The sequence below is a fragment of the Acartia tonsa genome, chromosome 6 (genome assembly GCF_053477335.1).
Source record: "Acartia tonsa isolate MP-2025a chromosome 6, ASM5347733v1, whole genome shotgun sequence".
In the NCBI taxonomy this organism is placed as follows: domain Eukaryota; kingdom Metazoa; phylum Arthropoda; class Copepoda; order Calanoida; family Acartiidae; genus Acartia; species Acartia tonsa.
The window spans coordinates 28,895,817-28,907,902 of record NC_137265.1 but is presented as its reverse complement, the minus strand read 5'-3'; the positions used below and the strand labels follow the sequence as shown (position 1 = coordinate 28,907,902).

At 33.0% G+C, this 12,086-nt stretch overlaps 1 protein-coding gene across 1 annotated transcript; it reads right to left on the bottom strand.

Annotated features, from left to right (window-relative positions):
- Positions 1–697: 697 nt before the first annotated feature.
- On the bottom strand, positions 698–10,465 carry LOC145323333 (uncharacterized). Its single transcript, XM_080165759.1, has 15 exons — positions 10,337–10,465; positions 9,494–9,573; positions 8,748–8,789; positions 8,011–8,063; positions 7,322–7,365; positions 6,636–6,701; positions 6,227–6,288; positions 5,567–5,648; positions 4,763–4,809; positions 4,257–4,336; positions 3,404–3,448; positions 3,068–3,116; positions 2,258–2,389; positions 1,943–1,985; positions 698–872 (listed from the first exon to the last, which is right to left on the bottom strand). Exons 1-15 carry the CDS (start codon positions 10,449–10,451, stop codon positions 718–720), a joined length of 1,095 nt encoding a protein of 364 aa, XP_080021885.1. The 5' UTR covers positions 10,452–10,465; the 3' UTR covers positions 698–717.
- Between the last annotated feature and the right edge of the window lie 1,621 nt (positions 10,466–12,086).

The window sequence follows — 12,086 nt, the reverse complement described above, 5'->3', positions numbered from 1 at the left end:
TTATCCTATTTAACCCATCCTAATTCTGTAAATATTTAAATCAGTGTGTATAAATAAACTTGTGTAAATGTGGTAAGACGGCAGCATACGGACGGGCATTTTACAGAGTTGCTACGCAGTGGCTTATCAAGTCAAGCCTTCTGCACTAATCCTATTATCACCATTCACCTCATGACCGCTGATGACCCCACCGGCAGCGGTCAGATTGGACTGGCTAAATGGGGGAGGGGCACGGCCACTTAGCAACCCCGCGCCCCTCAGGCAACTATCCTACCGGGAGGTGGTTACCTTCCCCTTTACTGCAGCTTACCCCACAGATGCCTACCACCGCGGGCTACGCCCTTGTCTCCCCACACCCCCTTCAAACCTAACTTATTGTTATCATCTATTTTTGTATATATAGTAATCACCCATTGTAAATGTATTCAGTTTTAAATATAATTTTGTATGAGTAAATCCTGCTAGTTTGTTATTGGTAGAATTCTCCAAGGCTAGGGGCTCGTTGGATTCGAACTCGCAACGGTAAGCTGAAACGCTTCGGCTTACCACATAAACAACCTCTGTGTTATTGGGGATTGAAGCGAAGCTTCTCTACAGTTTAAACTTAGTAACGCCCGTCCGTCCTGTTTGCTGCTTACGCTCTGCTTGCTAAAACAACACTTATAGAGTAGCTTCAATGCTAAAAATAAAACAGAAATACTTGTTAAACATTTATTACTACAGCTGCTTAACATTATATTTGACAACAATATCATTCCTGACAAAGAGATCATTTTGTGAAGAGTTTGTAAGAATATTGAAATCATTTCTGTGATCAAATCTTGTATAGCCATTCTCTACCATGATGTCAATGATAGCTTGGCGGGAGGAATCTAAAGAAAAAAATAGATCATTAACAACAGGGAAAGGGGTGATTATAACCCCCCTCCCCCTCAGATAAAAAAAGCTTGGACGTCCTTGCCTCTATGATATAAAGATTACCCCCCCCCTACCATAAAAAATTTTTCTTCAATTTTTTATCCCCTCCAAATAAAAAAGTTTGGCAGTCCTTAATTAACAATAAAGAAAAACAATAACAGGATTCCAGGAAACCTAAGAGATAGGAAAATGGACGATAAAATAATAATACAACAATGATAAATAAAATTATATCTACTGTACATTACCAGGGATCTAAAGGGATAAGACAATGACTGATAAATTGATGTACAATGTACATCCCTAATGATGACGATGAAACACAAAATTACCCCTTGTAGATTATAATTTGTGGCTGAAACGTTTGGATACTCAGTTTGATGAACCAAATAATCAAAACTAAATTAAGTCCCCAAATTTGCTAAGCCAACAAATAAGAAATCGTTATTATAAAAACTCTGGGGACCAGTGTGATAAACAGTCCAATGTGCCCTCCCTCCGTATTACATTAAAGTTATTGGTTTAAAAGTTAGGACACTGCTAGTTTGAAGCAACCAATTTATTGATACAAGCGGCTTCGCCTCTAGCCTCTAGGGGCTTCACTCCTAGAGGTTTGATCAACCTAATTTTTCATATTTTACATTTTTAAAAAATATTTTTTGGGTGGGGAGGAAATTTTTTTTTTTTGGAGGGGGGTTGTCTACTTCCTTTTTAAATTTTAGTTTAAACTTTTTGGGTGGGGGGTATTTTTCATTTTTTTTTGGGGGGGGGGGAATGTCCCACCCCCCAAGAAAATAGTTTAAAACCATCCCAGAACCGGAAGGTATATTCCCTGAAGAGTAGAGCCCAATCGGTTCAGTGGTTAATGAGATCTTAAGCTTCAGACAGACAGACAAACATCGCACTACTTTGTATTATAGATTACAGCAGCAAAATATGATCTAAAATACAAACAAGCAAACATACTTACATACATCAAACTACTTTTTTATATAAAAAAAATAAATAAATAAAAAAATCTTACCTTTCTGAAATTTTCCAGCTAAATCTGTCTCTATAGAAAACACCTGAAATGAAAAAATATTTAATTGAAACGGAGACTTATTGATAAGACTATTAGTTGCGCCATTTGATCGAGGGGCTCTGAATTTGACAGGAAGTTGGTAAAATAGCCTAGAACCATCATGGAACCTATGTGAAGCATTTCTAAAATAGATAACTTCATCTTTTTATTGGCTGCTAGATCTTAACAGACAATAAAAACACGCTGCATTATTGAACAGTTTTGCTCATAATCTAATTCATAATTATGAAATTTTCTGTTAACTGAAATATTTACCTCTACATCGATTTTCTTGAAATTGATGGTCCTGAGAACCGCGAGTTCGAATCCCTCTATATCAAGGACAAAAAGATTGACTGTTGGATTTCCCAGGGAGAATAGTAGGCTCATTATCGGTAAACATTGTAACTAAATAGATAGATAACTATAGAGAAGAGAGATAATCTAGAAACACACTCTCTAAATCAGCCAATAGGATAATAATTATGCCACAACCCGGCCATAGTATTGGTTGAAATTATGTACAGATTTGGGTAGGAATTTAGGAAAGGACATATTTTTAAATTCCGTTAAGCTTTAAATAGTCGAATTTCATTAGATAAATCTTTTCTTGGGTAATTTACATTGTGTAAAAAGGGAAAAGTAGGTTGCGGGTAAAATCCGTAAAGGTTGTGTGTTTTAAGTTAAAAACAGTATACATACATATAGTAGAACGATAAAAATTTATGTTAACTTTTTTTTTATTTGTTGTCTGGAGAAATACACATATTTTGTGAATATTATCGTTCTACTACTATTTTTAAGCCTTAAAACACAAACTTTTACGGATTTTACCCGCAACCTACTTTTCCATTTATTTCCTAGTATAGTGGGAAACAAATGACAAAACCTATATTAATAAGTTAGCTATGAAAAATTTCGTCGTTCATTACTGGAATACAAAAAATAAACAAAAGTGATTGTCTGCTTGGGAAATCCCTTTTTAAAGTTGACGAATTTTATTAAGTCAGATGTATCATCTATATATATTATGTCTATCTTGTAGAATGTACATAGTATTGGAAATATTTTCTGTATTTTTATTACCTCTATAGATCTATCGCCATATTCATCTCCACTAAAACCTTGCATCGCCCTACATTTTTTATGATTATTAAATTATTTTTTGTAGACTTTTCTAAACTTAAAAATAAACTAAATTCAATTTCAATTTAAACTCCCTGTGGCTTTACCCTAAGAGGTGGACCCCCCCCCCCTCCCCCCTCATGCGATATTTTTTTTTTTTTTTGGGGGGGGGGGGGAAGGAGCAGTGTCTGATGTGCATTGCAATAGCCTTCCCTAAATCAGTTCAATAGTTATTGAGATCCTAAGCTTAGGACAAAAAAAACCTTACTACCTTTTAATATAATTAATTGTACTCACTTGACATGAATTTTTGGATTTGATGGTAGACTGAATGAACCTGAACTAAAAAAATATTATATATAAAACTAGCTCTCTATAGGAACTTGAAGCAATAGGAACCCTCCAATTTTAATAAGAATTTTTTTTAAAAAATTGAGATAGGATAATTTTCCTATGGTTGATTTTTCTTGGAAGGGCGGTGGTTCCCTCCCCCTAAATAAGCATTCCTTCCCTGGACCTATGAGATTGAGAAGCTTCATTTTAAAGGAGAACTAAATTGGTTCAGTGGTTAGCGAGAATCTTCGGTACACAAATAGACAGATAAACATCCTGTTACTTTTTACAAGACTAGCGGCTACGCCCCTAGAGGCCTCTAGTGGCACTTTAAATGATTTTGTTTGTTAAAGTCTCTACGATAATTCTTTATGTTACGACACCTCTTTATGTTACGTTGAAGTCTCCATTATATTTTTAAAAATTTCGATCTTTTTGTCATTTCTCTTGGGAGGGTGATGGTACCCTCCTCCAAAATAGTTAAAACCTTCCCGGGACCCATGAGAATCTACCCTGTTAAGAAGAACCCGATCGGTTCAGCGGTTAGCAAGATCCTTCGGTACAAACACACAGACACACAAACACACAAACATCCTGTTACTTTAGTATAAGGATTACTTTATCATAAGAATAACATTTTTAAGATTTTTGTATTTTTGTTGATAATATCTATAATGACTGCAGTCGAAAGAACCTTTTTTGATGCTGAGTAAAAAAGTTTCTAGACAAAGATCGTGCAATCAAAGGACTGACTATCTGTGATGCTTCCCTTGCGAGAATACTTTAATGCAAATTGCAACTCCTCTATCTGAGTTACCTCATCAGATTAAAATGGGAGTAGTGAGGTTTATTTTGAGTGGCCAAACAGGTATTTGCCATCCAAACATTTCGCTCTTTCTAAAATATAAAATATGTAAAAAATAATTATGGTTTTTACTTTAGTTACATCGAGAATGGATAACTGTAGGGGAGAAGAAATAATCCCCTCAACGTCACCTTGAACATGCCTATCGTAATTAAGGTGCGGTGTAACGCGCTGATGCGCCCAATGGGCATTGAGTAACCCAACAGACAACCAACCTTTTCATTGCAAGACCCTTGACTAGAAGTCCTAACTGTGCATGGTAATAAGTTGCGCCTGTTTTGGTACATGCAATGGCAATCCCCCTACTTAAACTATTTATGTTACGCACTTGACATAGAAGCAGTAGAAATAATTATTAAAGTCTTATGTTTTGAGACGCCTTTCCGACAATGAGCGGATGCACTACGTGTTAAGCAAAAGGGATTGCTTAACCATAGTTATCCTTTTAGGGGATTTACCTTTAAACATTTCTTGTAAAATTCTGGTACAGCTTCAACCAACAATCCTTAAATTAGAATTTTAAATCAGCTCAGAATTAAATATGTATTTGCAAAACTATTTTATATGTGTTTGTTTCTGTTTGTCCCTCTGCAGATTTAGCGGTTATCGAGATTCTTCGCGACAGACAAAAAAGCTTTCTACTTTATATAATAGGATGCACAATATTAAGCTGTATTAGGTATCAATATATGATTTACACTCATTATCTATTATACAAAGTAGAATGATGTCTGACTGTCTGTCTGTCTGTCTGTCTGTCCGTCCGTCCGTCCGTCTGTCTGTCTGTCCGTCCGTCTGTCTGTCCGTCCGTCTGTCCCTTAAGATCTCGGTAACCACTGAACCGATCAGATTCTACTCTTTAGGGTATATACCTATTGGTCCTGTGGTGGTTTTAAGCTATTTTCTTGGGGGGTTGGACACCCCCATCCCCTCCAAAAATGAAAATTTCACCCCCCCCCTCCCTCTAAAAAAAAATGTTTCTGGGGAACATTAAACTACGGCCAGCACCAGTAGTACTTTTTTTCAATTTTTAATTTTTTTTTAATATCTTGGGGCAAAGCCCCAAGAGGCTAGGGGCGAAGCCACTAGTCATTTATAAATGAGGAGAAAATTTTTTTATTTATATAATGGGAGGGGGGGAGGGGGTAAAATGAAATGAAAAAATAAAGAGTGCTGAAAAAAAGTAGAAAAATATATGGGAGGGGGGAAAAATGAATCTTGTGCAGAATATACACCTATGTAGGTAGCTTCTCTACTCTTACCTGACCACTGGAAATTATCCTCCAGAGTTTGTGTTATAGAGGAAGAACAGTCACCTGCTCCTGCTTCTATAAAGAATCCACCCTGAATACATAATTTATAATTATAGATAGATTCATTAATTGATGAATGATAGATAGATTGATTGACTGACTAATTAATATATTTTTTGATTGATATGCTAATTGATTTATTGATTGATGTGCTGATTTATAGATACATAGATTAATATACGTAGATTGAATCATTGATAGATTGATAGATTGATTGATTGAATGATTAATAAGATAATAGATTAATTGATACATTTACAAATTAATGCAATGTTAGATTAATATATCAATTGTAGATTTGTTGTTAGATATATCGTTATATTGATTTATAGTATTGTTTTTAGATTAATTGATAGATTGATTGGTGTATTGAAAGATTGATACATTTATAGAATGATACATGAGATTGAAACATGATAGATTGATACATCAATTGTAGATTGATTGATAGAATTATTGTCAGATTTATTGATAGGTTGATTAAATGATTGTTAGATAAATAGATAATATATAGATTGATATAATAGAACTGTACGATGAAAGATTTAAAACATATATACATTATACATATATCAATTCTAATAAAAAAAATAAAATAAAAATTCTTACATATAGATTCAAGTCATATACCATCTCAATAACGTCCATTTCTTGGCGATTTTTAAAAAGAACTGAAATAAAATATTTCTAAACTAGTAAATAAATATTCAGAAACGTATTTCTCGTATTCATTCGAATCCGGTGGATAGGAACCGGTTCTCATCCATACGAAAAAACTATGTCTAGCATCGTATTATATCCAGCTTTCTACAAATATAAAAATGTACAATCATAAGATTAAAACCAGTTTTTTTAGCCCCGAGGTGCCAAAGGCAGCGGCTAAAAAAACTGGTTTTAATCTTATTATTGTACATTCTATATCCGCGGAAAGATGTTTATAATACGATGCGACAAATAACTATTCCTTAATTAATTTATCAAAAAAATTATAAAATAACTTTATTCAAATAAAACTTACTTGTACTGTTTTTACTTCTAGTTTTTGGTTTCACTGGTTCATGTAATAATTCTCTTCTTATAGCTTCTAAAATATATATAAAATAGGATTCTTGCAAAGCTTTTCTATAATTAGGGTCAGTCCGTCCGTTACGGTTAGCTTTTTTGGTTAATTTAGGCATGTTAGAATAGTCCTATCGATTTCAGACCTTGTATAATGATTCCTGTAGTAGTTAGGTATGATTTAGAAAGCATAGCAACTCTATAATCGTTACCAAAATGTCCGTACGTTCATTTTAAACATGTTGATTTTTAACTTTTTAACAACAAATTTTTATGTAATATAACAATCCGGTTGATCTGATTTTTTTATTATTGATTCCTATTACAAAAAGGTAGGATATTATAAGCGAAGCATCTCTATAATCAAGTCCTAAAAATGTAAGTATATCTTTAAACAATATTCTGTATTTTACAAATTTACGTATAATTTTGTCAAAACTTTTATATTTTTATTTAGCATATTCAGTTCTGACACTCTACAAGAGTTAATGTTCGTTTGTCCTACCGTTTCAGAGCTTCACTTTTATGGATGTTGTCATCCTTGTTTATTTTACTTTCTCTGTTTATCTTATTTGCCCCCAGCGTGCTTATAGGACAAACGGACGAACAGAAATATTTCTACTTTGGACTACAAATAAAACTTACTTGTTAAATAAGGATCGGTAGCTTCTAAACAATTGAATAAAGGCCTAAAATAATAAGATAACAACAAAATTAATGATAGATTTCATTTTATACACCAAACCGTTTGAAAATTTACTTAGCTTGCTTCGTCCCAAGACTGAGGCACAGAAAAAGTTTATAATCCTTATAGTAAAGTGTATGTGTACCAAAAAATCTCGCTAACAGCTGAACCAATATGGTTCTTTACATTGTAGCTTCTCATAGGGAAGGTTTACAAGCTCCCTCCTCCAAGCTTTTTTATTTTTTTTTTGGGGGGGGGGGAAATTAAAATAAATTTTTTTTTGGGGGGGGGGGATCTTTATATCATAGAAGCAAGGACGTCCAAGCTTTTTTACTTTGGGAGGGGGGGGGGATAAAATTTTTAGGGGTGGGTAATCACCCTTTTACTCCCCCCCCCCCTCATTGGACATCCCTGATATATGGGATACTAATCAGGGATCTAAAGGAATAAGACAATGACCGAAAAATTGATGTACATCCCGAATGTACACGAAATTATCCCTTCTGTAGATTACAATTAGTGGTTTAAACACTCAATTTAATAAACCAACCAATCAAATTCATTAAAGCCCCCAAAGTTGTTCAGCAAACGCATGAGAAAATGTTATCATAAAACTTTGGGGACTCTCTCTCTGGGTATCTCTGTTTACCTTTGAATGACAACATAACTTGATCCTGTTTCGTCTTCAAATCCCAAATTTATCTTAAATATAAAAATTTTGTATCTCCTTCTGGATTCTTTGTAAGTAATTAAGTGTTTTCAGTAAAATCATTTAAATGGCTAGACAATACTTTCATTGATCTGTATTTGAAATTAGCGCAGTAGAAGAAAACAACTATTTTGTCTCAAACTTTCATCCAGTTAAATTTAATAATTATTGAGATAAAACATAAATTTTTAACTATTTTATCATTAGACTGGCGGCTACGCTCATAAAAGCCTATAGGGGCACTTGAGAATAAGATGAGGGGGAAGTTGCCCTCCTCATCGATTTTCATTTTTAAGTTCTAAAACAAAAGTAAAAAACAAACTTTTTTTTTGGGGGGGGGGGCTGGGTAATTTTAATTGGGATGGTGTAGATAACATTCCACTATATTGTTAAAAACGTTCCCAGGACTTATAAGAAGATTTACTGTAAAGGAGAACCATATTAGTTCAGCGGTTAGCGAGATCTTTAACTACAGACAAAAATGAGGGATAAAGGATCAGGATTCTGGTAAACTAGTCATAAATTTCTTCTAATCGACTTAATTTATTCATATCCCTTCATTCTCTGTTCTCTTTAATTAAACTATAGAAAAGGTTTATTCAGATGAATAATCAAAATAATTGATGTAAGGGTATCCAAATTTCAAAAACTTGAATTTCATGCCATGCGTTTCCAACCTGTTCATCCATTTCATTTAAGATTTTGTCTCTTTGTGGATTCTAGAAAAATAATCAAAGTAAGATATTTACAGCATCATTTTATAGACAGCTCAAAATGATATCAAAATTAATTTTATGATTTGTATTTAGTTTTTCAACTCTTGTAAAAGAATATTTAAATACAAGATGCATTTTATGGCAATATTTAATAGCTAAAAAGCTGTTTTAAAACAGTCGGACTACTTTGAATATTTTATACTTAAATTGCCCTATAATGTTGAGAATGTTGACGAAGAAAAATCAGTGGTCTAGCTAAAAAGGCAGCTGAGTAAATCCCATTTCTCCCATAGCGATACGAAGTGACGGACAAACATACAATGAATTACAGAGTAGCTTCGCTTCTAAAATCTAAATTGAGGACTTCCTTTTTGTTGGGGGGGGGGGGGGGTGAGGAGCTATTTCTCTAATGGGAACACTCACTTGCCATAACCTGACCGGTACAAACTTATTTGAGCGGTGAAGGTGCTTGCACGTTTTTATCGTATATACAGACAGATAGACATCCTGTTACTTTAGTTTGTATTTAGAATACTACACCTAGTTCGAAATTACCCTGGCAAAAATAAAATTAATGCGAAAATTTGGTGCATAAAATCTAATCGTTCAAAAAAGACGTGGCAAATTAACGTTAAGAGCTAGTTGTGATAGACGGACGGAAACCCAAATTGTAGAAAAGGTTCACTATATAGAAATATTCGTAATACCTGCTTTAAATTTTGTACTAAGCTACAATCAACATTTAATTTTCCTATCTCTTCTTTTAATTCTTTGTAATTATTCAACACTAAAATAAAATAAGGTATTAATAGTCAAATAATATTGATTCTAATTCACTTTGTCTGTCCGTCAGGTAGTCAGCACGTAATACTTTGGGGAAAATGTGATTTACTCGGCTGCTATTTAAGAAGACCGCTGATTTTTTACAACAATACAAAAAATCTATAGTATTGATGTATATACAGATAATTTCCTCCCTTCATTTTTCAATGACCATATTCGTCTGCTACCAAATTATTTCCTGCTACATAAAGATGTTGTCGTCCTAGTAGTGCACATTACTATTTAAAGATTAATATGAATTAAATTATAACAAGGATGACAACATCCATAAAAGCGAAGCTCTGAAACGTTAGGACAAACGAACATTAACGCTTGTATAGTGTCAGAACTGAATGATCAGAATATAAATGTATAAAAGTCGAACGAAACAAAATTGTAAGTAAATATGATGAAAAACTGCTTAAATACCGGACATACTTACATTTTTAGGACTTCATTAATATTATAGAGATGATTCGCTTATAACACTGTACTTTGTTGTCCTAAATCAGTATTCCAAAAAAATTTTTAGAGGGTTGTTTTTGTAATGGCAATTTATCTTGGGAGGGTGGTGGTACCATCCCAAAAATTAGTTATAAACCTTCGAAGGACCTATGAGAAGGTACATTGCAAAGGAAAACCATATCGGTTCAGCAGTTTGCGAGGTCCTTTAGTACATACACACAGACAGACATAAACAGATCATGTTACTTTAAAATATGGATAACCTTTATCATAACTAAAATATTTGTTATCAATTGATATGGTGATCATTATAGTAAGTGTTAAAATGGATAATAACAAATGATTTATTCTTCGTTTATTTAAAATTGGTATGTTCATTTTTAGAATTTTAATATTCTGAAATTAGATAGGTAGCATTAGTGGCTAAAAGAATAGAACATTATAGCATATGTACACTCAATTATGAACCTATCTATTTTAACGGTGCTTTCACTGGTTGAACGAACTGACCCAATGCATGATGTCTATGTTAGTAACATAAATTGACGACAATTTTTCTCTGTAATGAAATTGCGTCATAAAATCCCAAATCTGAAGGCTCAGAAATTCTCACTAAGATCCAATGAACATTCTACTTTCTAGAAATAAAAAAAAACCTTTCAATTAACTATCCCCTATTAATCTTAAATTTTAGGCAAAAACTTATTAATTAAAAAACTCGCAGTTAAAAAGCTACAATTTCTTAATTATCTAAATCTTATTTTTCAAGTAAATGAGATCTTCCGCTAGTTAGCCAAAAAGCTTACTACTTTAATGTTTCACTTTATAGTTTAGGTGCGATTAAACTTAACACAAATAAATTAAGGGATATTTTTTAGCAAGAAACTGACATTTATTTGAATATTTTAAAGGTGATATAGACATATTTTATTAAGGTTGAAAAGAAGGATTTATAAAGTTTTGTTCTATTTTGCTTGCTTTTCATGGTAAAAAGGGTGATAAAGTAATCATATTTGGAGAAATAGAGCTCAGTATCTTTCGAGGTTTAAAATATGTGATATATTAAAGAATTAGCATAAAAACCCAATAAACTTTTATTTTTTAACTCATTTCTCACATTTAAAGGACTTAAAAACATGAACTGAAAATATCTGTACTATGAATTTGCCAGAATCTTAAAATTTGATTTAAAATATGATTTATTAGACTATTAGAAAAGGTCCTTTTTCTACATTTTTGTATGGTTATTTTTATACTTAGATTTTGAGTCCTACAACCTAAATATTTCTTGCTTTGTCATGATACTTTCAAAAGTTGGCAGTGTTCAAGTATTTCTGGTTTTAAATCCTATTCTAAAATACAAAGAGAGGAGCTCCTCTATAGTCCAACAATAATCTTATTCTATTAAAAAATAATGCATGATAAGTTGTGATACTCTTTTGGCCCTATAAAAGTTCATGGCTTATAATGCAAAATACATGTATATTCTACCTACATATATTAACACTAGTTATGCCTCTGGTTATGCTTAAAAATTTAAAATAAATTACTTATAAAACAACCAACTTAACAGACAAAATTGTAGATGTTCATTGGTAGGTAGAATCTTCACAGCTAAATTTGTCCATCTATCTTTTATTTCTTAACGGTCAATAAAAGTTTGATGTCCTCAAGAGCATTACAGATGGACTAACTAACAGTCAAGTAAATTACATTTACAAGATTACAATGTCTTTTAGAGCTCGACCGACAGTCGACGGGACGGACTATATATTGATAATATGAGTCTACACATTAAAATTCAGCCGTCTATCTTGAATTTGACTGCAGATTAATCACAGACGGACAGATAAACTAAGTGATGAATTTAATTCGCTAGGGTTTGACTGTATGAAGCTTCCCTGTAAATTAGAAACAAATAAGGGGTAGAATCTCTTTCGTGACAACGCCTCGTAAGGGGCGTTTCGTCATTTTTGCACAGTAGCTTTTAGGTATTTTAGGTTGGGTTAGATT

Coding starts and splice junctions, on each gene's coding strand:
- LOC145323333 (XM_080165759.1), bottom strand. CDS start 10,451: ATGAACATACCAATTTTAAATAAACGAAGAATAAATCATTTGTTATTA. Junction 2,390..3,067: donor ATGGCGATAGATCTATAGAG/GTAATAAAAATA, acceptor CTATCTATTTAG/TTACAATGTTTACCGATAAT. Junction 1,986..2,257: donor TCAAGAAAATCGATGTAGAG/GTAAATATTTCA, acceptor TTTTCATTTCAG/GTGTTTTCTATAGAGACAGA.